General features: G+C 36.0%; 1 protein-coding gene across 4 annotated transcripts in view; it reads left to right on the top strand.

The window, feature by feature from the left end:
- The window catches only part of TANGO2 (transport and golgi organization 2 homolog), a 39,369-nt gene extending 29,736 nt beyond the window's left edge, over nt 1–9,633 (top strand). For all 4 annotated transcript variants that reach the window (XM_086761844.1, XM_086761845.1, XM_086761843.1 and 1 more), the window contains 3 exons: nt 1,812–1,965; nt 4,848–4,952; nt 6,761–9,633. In XM_086761844.1, the coding sequence (XP_086617970.1) occupies nt 1,812–1,965; nt 4,848–4,952; nt 6,761–6,881 (380 nt within the window). In that variant the 3' untranslated portion in view covers nt 6,882–9,633. The remainder of the gene's footprint in view (nt 1–1,811; nt 1,966–4,847; nt 4,953–6,760) is intronic.
- Nucleotides 9,634–18,050: the final 8,417 nt, after the last annotated feature.

The raw sequence follows: 18,050 nt of genomic DNA, 5'->3' as shown, positions 1-18,050 counted from the left end.
GAATTCATCACCAAAAAGCCAATTCAAATGGACAAGGACACACAGAAGGCTCTGAGCAGTGTAGCTGGTTAATAACAGTTAATGACAGTGGCTTATTTTGCCTGCTTAAGTTAATGGCCAAAATTGGTTGCTGCCAGTAGGCAAATAGTTACTGCAGCAAGTACCACATAAATTTGTGGAAACAGCTGTAAGATTTTGTACAGCTACAAACACAAAACAGGTTTTAATACAAACAGTAAAAAAAAAAAAAAAATCTAGCCACTTATTGTAAGGAGAAACTGAATTGTAAATTTTGGGTATCTGCAGACTGTAGCAAAGGTAGTTCTGATCTCCATGCTTCAACAACAAATTCCTTTTCTGTGTATGTGGCTACCTTTAGGGAGAGATGAGGTTTGGTAATCTCTGTGCTTATTTGTTTGGATTGTGGTGAGAAATATAGGGTACCTCTAAAGAGAGAACTCCTTGTCATCAAATGTTGCTTTGCAGTGTTTTTCAAGAGTAAAATCAGAGGCAAAACCAAATTAGGATTAATATAGCTAAACTGGAAAAGACTAGACTGCAAAAATGGTGTAATTTTGTTGTACCTTTTTCAGACTTTAGCAAACCAGAGGATAAGAGTAACTACTGCAAATATAGATTAGAATGAAGCAGTGAAACAAAGTACTGAAAGTACTATGAAACAAAGCACAGAGGAGTGCTTAAGCACATCATGGTATAAGATGCATGCGCGGCATAGTCCTCTGTTTAGGAATGGAGCATGTATTTTGTAGCATACCTGCAGGTAAAGATTGGCTGGGGACTCACTTAAATTGTATTAAAATTTGTGAAATCTGTAATGACAACTGCAAATCGCCAGAATACCCTTTCTGATTAAATTGATTTTTTTTTTTCCAACCCTCATGAACATTATTTAGTAAGTATTTAGATACTATGCAGCTAGAAGTGGTCCACAGGGACTGCTCTGTAAACACTTGATTGTTATTGCTTTTAAATCTTAAACTTATCGCGTATCCTCCTTATTACAGATTTCATTAGTTTCATGGCATGTAAAGCTTGAAGCATTGGAGTTGCTTTACAGGAATAAACTCAACCATATCATGATTACAAGTTATTTTGTGCTTAGGTTATGTAACTCCCTATTGGTGGTGTGTTCTGGAGGGAAAGAAAAGGCTTTGATACTTCGTCTGATTTCACACCAAAGTGTACTCTGTATTAATAAACGTGCTGAAAATCTCAAATTCAGCTGATTTCAGTGAACTTAAAGCAATTAAGTGGGTTTGCTGTTGGCTTTTTTTGTTGTTGTTGGTTTTGTGAGTTCCCCCCCTAATAAAAAAGTAAGAAGTAGTGGTCCAGAAGAGTTGTTGAGAAATGGTTGGGTTATTTTATTATGAGTTACACACCTAGGAGACTTGTACTGCCTGAAGGGATGTTGTATTTATTTTATCACGATATACACCTTTGATACATATTTTAATGCCCTCACTTACTTTTGAAGCAAAATGAAAGCTGGCATTAGGATGAATAAGCAAATTATCATAGAATTTGCAAAATGGTTTGAGTTGGCAGGAACCTTAAAGACCATCTAGTTCCAAACCCCCTGCCAGGTCACTCAAAGCACCATCCAACCTGGCTTTGAACACTTCCAGGGATGGGGCATCCGTAAGACATTCATGATGAATTTGCTGATAGCATTTGTTATTCTCCCTCAGGCTGTGTGGAATAATATAATTCTTAAGTTATTTTTGCATAGTCTGTAAGTAAATTTGCTTTGCTTTGGAGCTTAAGTTGTTTGGGTCTTTTTGTATGTATAGGAATATATGGATTGAGTAATTCTTTGTTGGATACACCATGGAAGAAACTTCAATATGGGAAGCAGCTTTTCACAGAAGTGATCAAGAGAAGTCAAGACCTTACCAAAGAAGACTTGGTGCAGGAGCTTCTTTCAGTGATGAATAATCAAGAGCCGTAAGAACATGATAGCCAGAATTTAATCGAAATATGATATGACCAGTTTAAAAATTGTGTGTAAAAAATATTTTGACAAAAGAGAAACTTTTACTTTATATTAATTGACTAAAGCTAGGTTATGAAGGGCAAAAGTAGCGTTCTTTCTCTCCACAGAGACTAATTTTCAACAGTATTGATTTTTGAGCAGCAGACACAGTAAACATTATTACTGCAGTGTTAGTACTCATAGACTGTACAGTGATTTCTCTGTGCCCTTTTCTTTTTAAGATTGCACTGTTGGCAAGGGTAATGAGTGCAAGACAAGGGATGTGCAAGACAAAGTGTAAGCTTTGTAGAGGCTCACTGTAGGGTAATGTTCAGTTTCTTGCTGCACACAGAGTAAGCACTTGTTTACATGAGCAGGTTTGCATTAGTAGCTGCTAGCTATTCTGTATTGCTAGCGAGAGTAGACACAGAGGATGGAGAAGCAAATTATTTCCAAAGTAGAACCAGCTGCCTTCCTCAAAAGTGCAAGTATTTTAGGCTGGATGAGGGAAGGAGAAAAGGGAGTATTTGCACAATTCAGCTGTAGGCTTCTTGTCAAGAAACTTCCCAAGAGCTGAGTCTGAGTATCTCGGTGAGGTTCCTGCACTCCCTACTGGCTACAGAGAGAACCTGAGCCCATACGCTGGATGTTTAGAAGTTGAGGAAACTGATACCATTTCAATGTCCAGACATGGAGCAGAGTAAAGGAGCTGCTGTTGTCTAAATTCATGTCATTGCTCATCATCCAGTAACTTTCGTGTTTAGCCTGACTTTTAGCTGTCTACGGGATGATTTCTATTAAAGCAAAGCTGTTTCTGCTGTATAGATCCAGTTGCCTAACTTTATCAGTCACTGTTAATGCCAACATTCATGTTTGTGGTATTTTCAGTGGATCAAAATAAACGTTTACATAAGACATCTGAGCAATGAGTAGTAATTGGAAAGTCTGCTAAGCAATCTTAATTACTTTTTTCATCTGATATCACATCAAGTGATTTTTCAAAAAATTGTTATACTTCACCTTTTACTAGTAAAAAGACAAGGGTATAAGATACAATACAGTACAAATGATCTTCCCTTAATGTTTAGTAATTCAATATGATCTCATCTGAAATAATCTCACTTTAAAATGGAAATATTTACTTAGAAAAAAGCAGTATTTAAAACAATGTCTGTAACCTTTCCAAAGCATGCTTCAAGATTAAATGATCTTTTCATACTAAATATGAACAACTGGATATTTATTAGCTTTTAACTTAAAAAAAAAAAAAATCTTATTACATATTACTTTATGATCACTTTATATATGTTAGAGGAATTAAATGGGTACAATGGTTGATTTACTCTTAAAATTCCTTTACTTCCTGCTGGATACAGGTTTTTGTTCTTTACCCCCTATCTTCTCCTTCAGCCCTGCCTTTGTGGTCTCAGTGATGTAATGTAACTCCTTCCAGTCTCCTTAAAACTGCTTGGAGTCATTAAGCTGGAGAGCAGCCTGTTGTGCAGAGTACACAAGAACTGCCAGTGATGGAGTATGAAATGGAAGCTGACAGTTCTCACGGGCTGAAGTGCCCTGCTGTGTTCCTTCTCTGTTATGTTGTGGTATGCTCCAGCCATCTGCCCGATACATGAGTGAGCAGAGCTTAGTTGCTCTGTTCACACTAGAATTGCACCTATTCTTGCTTCTCCCCGAAACACCCATAGGTCCTATTCTCCACCACAACAAAGAAAATTACCTCAGTTAGATGTACAAATCAGTTACGGTATAACAAATTGCACAGTCTCCTCTACAGATCAGAATGAGCTCTGCAAATCATAAAATCATAGAATAGTCTGGAAGGGACCTTTAAAGGTCATCTGGTCCAACCCCCCTGCAAGGAGCAGGGACATCTTCAATTAGATCAGTCTGTTTTGTTCTGCCCTCTTCATCATTCACTGCACAGCTGATAGGCTGCTGAATTATTATTATTATTATTTTATAGGTACAACTGGGCCTGTGCTAGGAGGCAGAAATGGGATTATTTATTGAAAAGAAAATAAGCTTAAAAATGGAATACCAAATCCTGCTATAATAATAGTTAAATTGGACTGATAAATAACATTGGAATCTTTAATTATTGAAATCGGATGCTGTACTTATGGCTAGCACCTGAGAATATGTTCTGGGGATGTGAATGGAAAGCCAGAGATGTAGGGTTGCTACAGTAACCTTTGTGACCTTAGCATCTCTTCTGTGGGATTCTGACCCTTGTTTAATTACCATAAATGAAGCTTGATATGCTTTATAAAAAAAGTTATGTTCCTAAATATCTTTCAACCTTTGATAGGAATATACATCAAGAAATTTGGGCGCAAGCTCACCTTGTCCTCTGCTGCATCTTCACAAATTTTATTTTAAGGATTGTCCTAGATATTTTCCAAATATTCCAGATAAGATCAAAGGAAGCAGAGGGGTCTTTCTTTACACAAAAAACTCCTGGAGCCTAACTGGAAGAATGCTGGTTTATGTGATGTGCCTCAAATTACTTGATCACTACTGTTTTAATTGAAACTAAAATACAGACAGACCAAGAATAATAAGGAAAATGAAACAATTGTCAAGATATGAAAAGTATTTCTTCAAATAAGACAAAAGTTCAAGACATTGAAAAAATTTCTTTGGGAAGAAGCTTAAAGACTGGTTTACCTTTGGTTTCCCTCATACTTTAGTTTGAACACAATTCACACTTTTGTACTTTTTGGAAAGTGATCATTACTTATCAACCATTCAGGCAACACTGCTTGGTTCAAGAGGGATGAATGTGTTTAATACTGGAGAATTAATTTTTTTTTTATTACTTTACCACTTTTTTCAGTCAATTACCAGACCCCGCAATTGAAGACCAAGGGAAGGATTATATACGTCCTATATTGAACAAGTATGCAGCCATCTGTGTTCGTTGCCCAGGTTATGGAACAAGGTAAACAATTCTTAGTTGGAAATAGGTGTGTACTGGATCAACGCGCATCTCAAATCAAAATTATATTGCGATAAGTTTTAATTGTATAGCGACTGCTTTAAATTTGTTTGGATATTAATCAAGTATAATTCAGTAAAGCACTTCCTTGCTCAGTATTCTGTTGTCTTAGATTTACTACTGACGAGCATTTTAAGCACACATTATGGTTCGTCTTTGGTGGGGAGTGTGACATAGCTTCAGTTTGTCCAAGACAAGATTAATACAGTTCTCTCAGTTCCCCAGTGTAGTAGCAGATCTGACCACCTCTAACTTTGACCTTCTCAAAAAAAAGCCTTGAAATCATGTTTTACCAGAAAAACACAATTATCTTCTATAGCTGCGGAACTACAGAACATATTTCACTTCTAAGAGCAAGAATAGTTTCATCTGTGTAGCTAAGTTAGAGGTTTCTCTAGGCATGTCACTGTAATATTTAGCTACCATTTTCATAGATTGAAAAACCTATTACTCTTGTTCAAAAGAACATGTATTTCCACTTTTCCACTAACTGAGGTTGCTGTTTTTACTGAGATATTCTCACTTTCTGCTCAGACTGTTCTACCAAAGCTGCAAGAAGAATGGAATAATGTAATTCATCTTGCATTTAATCCTCAATGGGACTAAATTATAGGTGAACCCTGTTGCTGCTTGCTGGTAGGGAATTCCTACTCAAAAAGACTGCCAATGATTTTGTAAGACTGGTCTCTAACGTAGTCAGCCATAGCATTTCCACTGTAGAGATGTAAACTGGTAAGCAGAGATACTGTAAGTATCTTAAGTTGGTATTCAGAGAAAGAAACCACAGGAAAGGCTGAGTGTATCTATTAAATAAATTAAAGAACATTTTAAATATGGGATAATGAAGTCTTAAAATGGTAAAGAAGAGTCTTCCTCTCCTTATTTCACAGGCAGTAGTCTAACTATTTCAAAGGAAACAGGGATAACTCAGTAGAAATACTGACCTCTTATTGGTAAATTAACACTATTTCAAGTACTTCCTGCTACTATAATTGTAAGCTCACACTTCTCTTTCCCTTAGCAACATGGTTTAGTGAATAGAGATTGTTAATTAGGCCTCATTCTATTCTTTTGAGGAAATTAAGCACTTTTTTTATACGAATGAACAACTGTGAAATGACTTGGGGAAGGCCACCACATCAGGACGGTGGAAAATTCCTACTTTTGTCAGTCATCTCTGGCAGGGTACTGCAGGGTCCATAGAGAAATGACAACTTACACGTGACAAAGTGGCATACATGCATGAATTGAATCTACTTTTCATGAAAACAAATTTCCTCTTTAGAAGGTTCTGAAAGAGAGAAAATATTTTCTGTGATCCTGTATCAGTGTCCTATGATAATAGTGAATGCTGTTTAAATCTTAATGGACAATTGATTTGAAAAGAGAGAATGAGAGAGTAATATTGATATGAATAACCCATCGGAGTATGTGTAGCCTGTGAAGAAAAACCTGGTTTTATGTTACTTCTGAATGGCACACTTGGTACTAAAAAAAAAAGTTTAACCTTTTATCATAGTCTCTGTAAAAGAGCAGCATTCTGTGTCATCTGCTGGAAGTGCAACAGGGAATTGGAGCAGTGGACTAAAAATGCCCATTTGAAATTGCCAGGATGATTTTTGCCCTGCTAGCGTGGTGATGATGTGGTCAAGAAAAAAAAATGAGCTAAAACCTTTGGGAATGAGGGATGGAGCCCTGCAAATTTATATAATGGACGTGAAGCTTAACCTTCTACTCTTATGTTGTTTCAGGACCAACACGGTCATCCTCATTGATTCAGAAGGACAAGTTACTTTCACAGAGCGCAACATGATCGATGCAGATATCAACCAGTGGAAAACAAGCACCTATGAATTCAAACTGCACACTTAACAACTTTCCATTTGAATGGTTTGTAATAAAAGCAATGAGAGAACTAGCCATTAAGCTCTAGTAAATCTTTTGTGCCAGCCTCTACAAGCTAAAAATAGCAAGGAAAGCAAAAGTCGAAATAAACTGGTAGCATACCTTATTAGGCTCACAAATCCTTTGGATAAAATCAAAAGAAGAAACTGTTTTTACATTAAGTAGCAACTTATAATCAAAAATAAATTTTTAAATATCACCCTGCCTCCAGGGCAAGGCCATTTTTGCCCATGACAAAGTTTTTACTTTTTCTGTGGGTGGTTTGTTTTTTTTTTTTTGTTTTTTTTTTTTTTAGGAAAGATTTTCAAAGTAGACTCTTAAACATAGTTTCAATTCAGAAGAGGGGAAACAGTTGCTGCATTTATTGTTCAGTCTGAAGATTTTACCAAACTTTGCTTTTCCTTCAACATATGCTTTTAATTAAGATTGTATAGCTGATGTCAGTGTGCATTAAATGAATGTACGTTATCGTTGTAGCGTTAAGTGCTTTAGTAACGTTTAAGCTTTTCAGCAGTGTCATGGTGCAATATTCTGCCTGGGGAGGCCAGAGCAGGGGGGATTTTTTACATTTGTTTTCCTATAGATAGTACAGCAATATATCTTATTTCTAAAACTTGATTTGAGAGTATGTAGGAAATTTAGTCTCTGTTCAGTTTACTGAAAAAAATCACGGGAGCAGACTTGCTTGTCTTTGACCGGAATAAAATTATGTGAATTGTGACATCTTGTTTCCCAATAGTCTAAGTAGCAGTATTGATTTTCTTGTTTTCTTCCTCAGCAGGCAGGTAAGGAATAGGTATCTGTTTGCAAACAGAAGCTGAATACAAGGCTTAGACTTTTAGTAAAAATAGCTATTTGTTGTAAGGTGACAGTATTGCAGTCTTATACTGCACTGAAAAAGTGGGATATTAAGATGCACTCTATGTTCTAACATCTGTGAATTAAAAAGCTATTTAAATGCATGCTGCTTTCAATTATTCAGTGCCAGTGTAGGTGACAGAAGATTCTAGCTAATATCAAGATATTTTAAAACCAGAAGTTATTTTGCTGCTATTGGTGTTGTGTTTTGACTTTTTGAATGCTGAATATTAAGTTAGTAATGGATCACTGCTATTTTTTTCTATATGTGCTGAATATATTCTTTTTACAAGCCTCTGATTATTAATTATTACAGAGTAGCAAGAGATCTGATACCCTTCAAAAAAAGGTGCAACTATTCTCTGTACTCAAGCTTGTATGTTCAAGCTTTCTCACTCGTGTGTGCATCTGTCTCTAATGCAGGCAGCAGTAAATTAGACTTGCCATTAAGCTGAAGTACTGTGAAAGGCCGTTCCCAGACTTCTAATTGCCAGGAGATGCTAAAGCAGCATTTAGTCAATTATTTCATTTCTATTTGCGTATTTAAATAGCTTCTAGATACCAGGGCTGCTTGCATGACTAGTCACAGGCTGTTGATTCAGGACTATATAAATGACTTTTTAACCACCCTGATCGCAAGACGGTCAATACAGTCCTGTTGGGCTGTACATGGTTTCAAACTCGGAGCCTTCCAGACTCTTTCTGAGCTCTAGGAAATGGTTACTTTTATTTTTTTGCTGACTGTTTAGACCATATATTTGTATAAATAAAAATGTTACTGCTGTTTTTAGAGGCAAAGAAATAGCCATAGCTGTCTTAAATAAGCATTTGCCAAATTGACATTTAAAAAAAACCCTCTGTTTCGGTAGCTACCGAGAGTTTGTGTAGCAAACCCTTTTATATCTTCAGAAAAAAAATCACCAGTGTATATTTGATCAATATATTCTCTTTGAAGACATTACCTAAATGGCAAGCAAAAGGCTTGCGTGCTGTTTCATGCTGAAAGCATTTATAAACCTTTATTTTTAGAGTAGTCCTGTAATAATGAAAACTTATTTTTTACATAGAGGCAAAAGAAAAGCAAGTCAGAGCTTGGACGTAAAAACAGATTATAATGATGTATTTTGCTTTTCTTGAATTAAAATTCTAAATCTGGGATTTGCCTTTTCTGACAATTAAAATAAACAGCAAAGAACCAAGCCTCTGATGTTATTTTTTATTATGTCAGAGTAGTTAATAAAGTGAGCTTTGTAAACTTCTTTTGAAGCTTATGAGAGCTCTGTCATTGGCTTCAGTGGAAACAGGATCAGGACTGCAGTGCAGGTGCCAGCAAATGGTGCTTGTCCGTAGAAATTATCAGGTATTAATGAACTGCATAACTGCAAGTTATAGTTGCAATGAATCCACTGGAAAAAGGAAACTAGCTAAAGTTAACAAAGAAAGTATTTTATTTTTATAAAAGTATTTTTAACAATAAAAGAGGACTTTAAATATCAGTTTTAAAGGATATAAAGGGAAAAAGTGTATATAGGAAACTACTGCATGGTGTTTTACTAAATTTGTTTATATAGAACATCTTTTCAAAGTCATAATTTTTCAAGAGATTTTGTTCCTTTTTTTTTGACTATTGAAATGGTAGTGGAAGAAATTTTAAAATATCTAAAACCTCAATTATATTTTTTTGCTTAAATTTATTACGTAATTTTTGTTTATATGTGTGTTCAAAACTAGAATCAGAATAAAGTAAATCTGGTAAACAGTCTTTCTCAACATGAATGGATTGCGCAGTTTTGCATATATGTTTATGTTGATGTGCCTGTAACTTTGTGTGAGAAGATGAAGTAAAATGTTTCATGATGTATTAGCAATGAAAGAGCTTTATGTTAAGTCACTTTCTGGTACTTAACTCTGTTTCTGAAAAGCCAGAGCCTCACAAAATGCCGCTGAAAGGCAAAAATCCAGGTTCACTGTGGAAAATGTCTCCATCCTGGGCAGACCCGAGACTCCTGTTACACTGAGTTTAGACTGCTTTAATGTTCTGGCGTACCCAGACACTGTGGAGGAGGTGTAATTGTCTCATCTCCCTGTTTCCAGTAGCTTTAATAAATACACTCGTAACAGACCAGAGGATGAGTTAGGCCTTTTGAGGTCCTCAGTATGTTCAAAGCTGAACTGATTGTTATTTTTACAAATGAAATACACCAAACTGTATTTTGTCTTAATATACTGATAAGACTTAGAACATTATTTTCATAATATCATAAGGAAATAAGTAATTTCAAAAGGAATCTATGAAATACTTAGTAGTAATAAGGCAATAATTAAGGCATCTGGCATTTCAAATGTAGCTTGAAGAACTTTAATGCACATTTATGGCTTAGCAAGCATCCCTATTTATATGGAATATTAGCTACTAGGAATTAGTTTTATATCATTCACACTCATGTAATAGAACATTGCCAATGTTTTTCATCTGATTCATTTTCTGCAGAGAAGTCTTGTTCATAGCTTCTGAGGATTTAGGAAATGGTCTTGACTTGGTGAAAATGGGATCTGTATTGTAATTAACTGGAAAGGCAATAGAATAAACTGTGAGAATTACGTAACCCGTCAGTATGGCTCACGCTGTGAAATGTAAGTGAAGTTGAACAGAGTGAAGAAAATGTTGAATATATAAAATGAATATATAAAGTAACGATCTCTGGAACATCCTGTATCAAGAACTTAGAAACTGAATGAGACAGCAGTATTAGATTAAACTACTCAAATTTACCATATCTTTTAAAACAGAGATATAAGGACTGAACTTAGAATCACAGATGAGGGAAAAAAATAATAATTAATGTAAACGTTTTATATTAAGTAGGATAGGCAAGAGTTACAATCTAAGTCCTACACAGCATGAATGTGAAAAAAAGTTTCTCTGCTGACTCACTTTAAATATTTTTGTCTTTCTACTAGAAAGATAAGTGGAGAAAAACAAATGCAAACTAAAAACAGATCAGAACTTGGAGAAATTAAGTGGAGGAGAAGGCCGTACTTAATTTAGCAGAGAACAAATATAATGAAGAAAATTCCTTTCTTTGAAAGATGTTCTGCAGATTATTTGCAAAAGCTTGAATGGAAGAGGAGTGGCTATTTTACAAGTAGGCGAAGATGGACAGTGTAGCTTTAAGACATCCAGGCTACATCAGGAATTTTTACTGGCACTGCACTGAGACTTTTATTCTAAACATGAAATTTTGTGTGGCCTGATTAAGCTACTATTTTATATATATATATTATACATCTTTTATATATATATGTATAAATCATATATAAAATATGTATCTACATATAAAAATATATATATACAAATAATTTGGGGATAATTCAGATTAATTGTTAGAATGGAATATCAGTTCTAATACAACCTGCATTCAACCATGCCAGAAAGGTCACGCTACACAGAGTTTTGTAATGTATTGCTACAGAGTGTATGTTTTTAAAAGTGGTTTTAACACAAGATAAAATAACCAGCAGGACTGCGAAGTTGAAGAAAACTTGATAGTGACCTTAATGGAGGCATTAAGTTTAACAGGTGAGTGAAAAAAAAAAACCAAACCACCATATTCTGTCTGAATATCTTTGCTAAAATGGCACCTTTTTCAGCATGCATTTAATTTCCATCTCATTCTGTGATTTATCCTATATTCTTTCTTTGTTTCTTTACTAAATATCAGCTTGAATGATCCCTTTACTTATTAAAAGTGTCATATTTGCATTATTAAATATTTGTCTCAACAGGCAAAACCTTGTGTTTTCTTAAAACATTACAAAAATGCATGTGAACTCCTGATCTCTCTCCTGAAGAGTTTGAGCTTGAAACAGCATTCAGTGATGTATTCTTCTGATAAAAAAATAAACCTCAAGACAAACAAACAAACACCAAACCCCAAGCTAGAACAATCACCCAGCGCACAGATTATAAAGCTTCCACTGAAGCTATGATTGTTACATAGGTATGGGATTTGAACTTCTTCAAATTATTTTGAATAGCATACAAATAATTGTTATGAAATTAATTTATGCAGAATACATTTTTATCTATGAAAACTAATATGAAATGTAATTATGCTACTGTGTGCTTGGTCTCCCCAATTATGATTATGTAGTAACTTAAGAATGAATTTAAACAAATGTATAGGCTGGCCTTTACGTAAGCACTTAGAAGCATATTTATTTCTCATTTAACTTGCTTTGAATCAATGAGACTTCAGCACATTCTTCATAGTCATTAGATGCTTAGATATTCTCAGCAAAATGTTCTGGAACTGGGCTGGTTTTATGAAACTTTATATTGTGGCCTCTGAGAAAGGACAGTGCCTACTAATGCTGTAAGGTGCCTCACAAGCTTGCCTCTGGTGACAGAAGATCTGTTTTCAATGGATGTCTCATCTGATACGCCAGCCTTTACGGGCACAGAGCCAGCCTTGGTCAGTAACTTACCAGATTGTGTAAACACATTGATTGCTTCTGTTCTGTGGAGGAAACCACATCACTTTTCAGACATTAATTAAGATAGATTAAATAATAAACTGGAGAATATGTGGAGCCAATAGTGTCTCTTTTTGTGGTACAACATTATAATTAGTATTCAATAATTGAGGCTTTTGTCTCTCATTAAAAGAATGGGCTCTGCCAAGAAAAAGGTGAACGGGAAAACTAGGTTTTTCTCTCCCTGCACAGCTCTGCTGTGACTAGCTACTGGAAATAACCATAGAGCCAAGGTCTTACTCAAATGCTTTTATCCATCTCATGTTTGTCATACCTCACTTGAGTGGCTGGCACTTAGAAAGGAATTAACCATCCTTTCAGTTACAGATGGATCTATGTCAGCTTGATTGGTAATGCCCTTAAATGATTTTTCTGATAGTCTCTGTTTGCTGTGCTTTGGTTCACATTTCAGGGCAACCTCAGATCACAGGGACTAGATTGTTTTCCAATGGACAGAACTGGAAGATGTGCTTCAGGAATGTGCTAAGTATACTCCAACAGGTAATAGGTTTAGCCTAAACAAAACTATCTGAAATGCACATAGCATGGAGATCAAGTACTTGGCACCAATTGCTGCATAAATCTGCTTATGTCAGCCTGGTTTAGTTACAGATGTAGCATGTGATGGATCGGTATTGTATCGGTGTCCTTGCAATATGGTAGTTTCAAATTTTTCTGTTTTCTTTAGTGATATATTGTGCCAGTGAAGTTTGAGTACTCTCTCTGTATAATACATGTGTGTTTAGACTGGTAAAGCAATCCCAGAATGGCAGTTACGTAAAAAACAGCCATACCAGCACAATTGTGCTTTCAGAAGCATAACTTATTTTGCCTCTGTTAGGGAAAATGAAGGTACTGACATTTATGGGTTTGCTCATATTAAGTGCAACTATACCCAGAATTTGGTCAGCAAAGATTACGCTCCTGATCCGTGTCTGCATGCCACCAGCAGCATATGTGGTAGGCCAAGCTACGGAATTGCAGCAATGGTTGGAACAACAAAGTACGTGTTGTTATCGCGGGTTTGAATTTAAAACGTCATGATGTGCAATGACTCACAAGAAAAATTGCCACTCACTAGAAGTCACCAAACAGAGAAGTTTAGGAGAAGCCAGAATGTCTCAAGTAGGAGTTATCAATGGAGTGCTACTGTAGCTGTTCAAAAGTAACTACGTGGACTTGCAGGGTTAGTTTAACAACTGAACAGTAGAATATGGTAGAGATGTGCGATGTGAAAGCAGTCACGAAGCTGGCTCAGAGGATTTTGTTTTCTTTTATGCTTAAGTTTATATTTACAAATAGCAGATAAATGCTTTCTATAAGCTTTTTCATCGAGATAGTTCAAAGCACTTTTCTAGAATAGATAGTAAAGTATGAAGACTGGTATTCTGTCCCATATGGATGTTATTTAATTTTTTCTCTGATATTCCCATAGATAAATTGAGTGTGTTTAAGAATGTAGGATTTTCAGCCCTAGGAACAATTTGGTTTATGTGAACAAACATAAGAAAACCCAGGGCAGCCTCAGTCACTGTTCAATAGCACTGACTGGAAGTTGCAGAGAATATTGCTTACGAGTGACTTGTGCAGTTCAGCTTCTAATGTGAAAATAACCTAGTTACCTAAAAATCTGCAATTTTTTTTTTATCCAAATTTGGAGTGTCTTTAAAAAAAAAAAAACCAAAAAAAAACCAAAACAGAAAAGATTAATTTCAACCAAATTAGTTAAAGGTAGATTATTGAATGTGGAGCTAAGTGTTCTCCTCCTGCCAGTTAGAATTGCATGGAAACAGTATCCAGGATAGATGGCAAAGAAAGTGTTGCCATTGCACACATCCCATATTTAAACTGCAGCTGCATCCACCTTGTAAATTTTCCACCAAAGTGGTGGTGGATTTTTATTGTTAAAGTGACTTGTGAGGGTCACAAAGTGTATAGCAGGCAGGAATTCACATCTCCAGGGTTGTGCCCAGATGCGTTTATCACAAGAACATTCCATATATAAAATGTTTGAGTATAATGATAGAGTAATTTAGGTGGGAAGAAAAACTGGAACAGAAATTACTTGTGGGCTATTATAGGGAGGAGCTGTTACTTTTTATTTGACCTCTTAGTCAGGATATCCCACATTAAGTAATATTGTCCATAGAAAAATGGTTAGTTAGATGTGATTCTGTAGACAGCACAGTTTAGTTTTCCTTAAATCTGCATGGATGCCACTTTCTTTAAGTGTGTAACTTGGGTGTCTGCATGAGGAATCTCAATTATTTTAACGTGATCAGTGAGGAGGCTTACCTGCTGCTTGGAACACTTAAGAATCTGCTTCTTGTTTTATGAGCAAGCTAAATTAGATGCCTGAAGTTAGTTATGAATCTTCTGAGGATTTTTTTTAATAAAGTCTGCTTTGTGTTTCTTCAGGGGACTGGGCACTTCTTTTGATATACACTGTATTCAGACTAGCTCCAAACTAGAAGTAAGTAATCTTTGTTATTTTAGATGCCTTCATGTGACATAAATTATTCTCAGATTCATCCCTGGGGCGTGAGAGAAATCTCACTGAACTCAATTGAAAGAATCCTGTTGGATGCTGATGTAATATGAATTGTGTCCTTAATACAACTAAATTTAGTAAATCTTAAACAATTTGCACCAGCACCACTTTTACTAAAATAATTTTCTCATTAATTATTTTTGTTTGTCAATTAGATTTTTTTTTAAATTGCATTTACTTGATTTTTCCGTGGTTGGGAGTTTTTTCAGATTTTCAGTTTACATAGCTGCATTTAGAGTGCTACTCAGAATTACAGAAGGTTCACTCATTTCTACTCTGGTGCAGCATGATCAGGTACTAGGGAAACAGTCTATGCAGAAGGATTTTTCTGCTGAAGTTCAAAGGTTGGGCTTTGCAGCGCTGCAGGAGTCTATATATAGTCTGGAACCAGCTTGCCTGCCCCTTACTGTCCAAGGTGGCTGAAATGTGAATACTGTATACGAACTGTCCCCTGAATAGCACTCAGGTTAAAAACTTGTCTGTTTTAATAACATTGCTGAGGAAGTCTCTCTTTTTTTATTTTTTTCTGTAGTTCCAGACCTTTGAGTGCAAACCAGCACGCTGTAGGCTGTAGCTAGTGACTCTGCTCCATTACTCTGATAATTACAGTTTCCATCAGGTTAATAATCCATAGTGTAAAGTACACACATCTGTTTTGTACCCAAAATCTATTTTATGCCTTGGTGATTAGTGTTTAAAGTGTCTTTAGAAAGGTAAGTCATATAACTTTTTTTTTTCTTTCACATCTTCAGAAAGTAAAATACCTTTTTTGCAAAACAACTTATTTTACTGAAATAAAAGTAACGCAGGCTGAGCAAAATTTGTCTTCCAGGAGATTTCACTGCTGGAACAGCGCAGTATGTGCTGCAGTTACTGACATAGTAACTGAAAATATGAAAAAGACACTGGCTCCACCTAATTTTCATTGCGATGAATGCAGCCTGTTCACTTTACCAGGAAGCTTGTAGTTTTTTCCTTATAGGCTGCTTTTCTGTATTTTGTGGTGACAGCAATAGTTTCTGTCCAGCCTTCCTGGATCTTGTATATGAAAATCTCCTTTTGATTAGGAACTGATATTTTGCTAATTATAGTGATAGTTCCCTATTCTGTTGGGCAGGTGGACCTGCATACTTCTAATTCAAAAGTCTGGATGGAAGTTCAGATTTTTGAGCATGTTTGACAAGTCTTTAGTCCGAAGTCCAAGTGATCACAATTTTCAGGTGGCTTTGCAACTGGCCAGACATAGCAGATCAGATTTAATTCTTCAGAGGTCACATAGTTCTTCTAGGTTAAAAATTTGACCATGATTTTAACATTATTTTGATGAAACCATTGTTTTGCTACGGGATTGTTGTTCTTTTGTTTATAAAAAGTTAGAAGTTTATTTCTCTGTAGAGGCAGTGTCTCAAGGAATCAGCTGTTGCATCGTGCCTTTAAGTCATAGTATGATGATTCTCTGAAAACAGATGCAGAATGGAAAAACTAACATACTTGTTATGTTTTAATTTTCAAAGCACTGAGGGCATTTTAATTCTTCCAGCTCTACACAAAAATTGGTTTGTGTCTCTTCTGATCCTAACTGAAATGTTTATGGACATACAAAAAATTTAACCTATTTTCTGCAGTGTACAACATTTCAGCTAATACACTCACATAAATGGGATGCAGATGAGTCATGATACCTGCATTTCCATGTACCCTTTGAAAGGGACAATCTTTTGTCACAATGTTAGCAATTTATGAGGTGATGTGACAGCTCGTTTACAGCAAATGCCAACATCAACTCAAATTCTGTATTTAATCATGAGATACTTTTTCCTCAGCTTTGAAGGCTGAAGTGTAAATGGCTGTTTTGCAAACTCTGGATATTTATTAACCATGCATTCTGAAGTGGTTTGTTTTAAAATCAATAAAAGCAGTCGTAATTTAAAAACCACTCTAAAATAATGGCTTGAGTGCAGAAGCTTGTTATAAGGCAAAAATTAGAAACTGCTTTCCGTTTTTGAGGGCAGCTTGCAAAGATTCAAACTAATTTCAGAAACCTTATCATTCACTTGCTACAGTACCATGACATTATGTCTATATAAATTACCACCATATCATTAGATGTGCTGGTCCGGTCAGCCACAAAGATTAAAGGCCTAACAGAGGTCTTCAAAATATTATTTTTACACATTAGTCTTGTCTTTCATAACAATATTTGGAGACCTAAAAGGCATAAGGTAAGCAGCTTTTTCTGATATTTCACTCATATCCTGAAATTACATGTGCAAGCAAATAAAAACATTTCTCGTAGTTAAATGCTATTATACTGTAAGTGATTAAACCACTGATGTATTATGATAATATTTTGTGTCTGATGTTGATTTCAAGTCAGTATGATAGTGAAGGACAAATGAAGCAGCCCTATAATTTAAGTGTATTGGTAAAAGCTACTATAGTTCTCTATTTTGGGGAGGGAAGCAAATTAAGTATCAGAACAAATTAGAACAGCAAATGTTCGCTAACCCTTTAGAAGTAACTGTACGTAAATTGTGTAACATGTTTTCTGTAATTATTTAGGAGCTGTGTCTAAACACCACAGTCACACTTGGGGCTTATTCTGTGAACTGTTTGGTACGTGTATGGCAGGAAATATGGACCTGCTTTGATTTATCCTTTTAAAGAAAATCAGTTTTGAAGGGGTAATGCTGTAGTTGTGCTGCTTAAAGATATAAATCAATGTTTGTAGGGGAAAAGTGGCATCTGTTTTTTAGCTACCTCGTGTAGGGGGAAAAGCCTTGAGCAGTCCTTCCATCAGCTTTGATGAAAGGCAATTAACTTTCTACAGCCCTTGCTTCTGGTGTATTTTTTAAAATGAGAGCAGGTGAGGTGAAAGGATAAAAACTATTACAAATCCCCTGGACCACTCGATTATCAAATCTCACACTATTACAACAGACGAACGAGGTAAGAATCCTGGTATGCACCGTTCCCTTAATCGCCCTGGAAGGGTAAGGAAGCCACAGCGCTGGGTTTCAGCCCGTGGCACCCCCGTCAGGGTGGCTCCCGCAGCCTGCAGCTGGGCCGGTCGGGTTCAGAGGCTGGGCACCGTCTCTGACAACAGCGGGCCTGCGTCAGCCTCTTTCAGCAACGGCCGGGCGCGCCTGCAGCGGCGGGGTAAGGGGCCGCGGTGGATTTATTTTGGAGGC

This window comes from Chlamydotis macqueenii, chromosome 17 (assembly GCF_036417535.1).
Source record: "Chlamydotis macqueenii isolate bChlMac1 chromosome 17, bChlMac1.mat, whole genome shotgun sequence".
NCBI classification, from domain to species: Eukaryota; Metazoa; Chordata; class Aves; order Otidiformes; family Otididae; genus Chlamydotis; species Chlamydotis macqueenii.
Note: the sequence above shows the minus strand (reverse complement) of the source record. Positions and strands in the feature narration are given on the sequence as shown.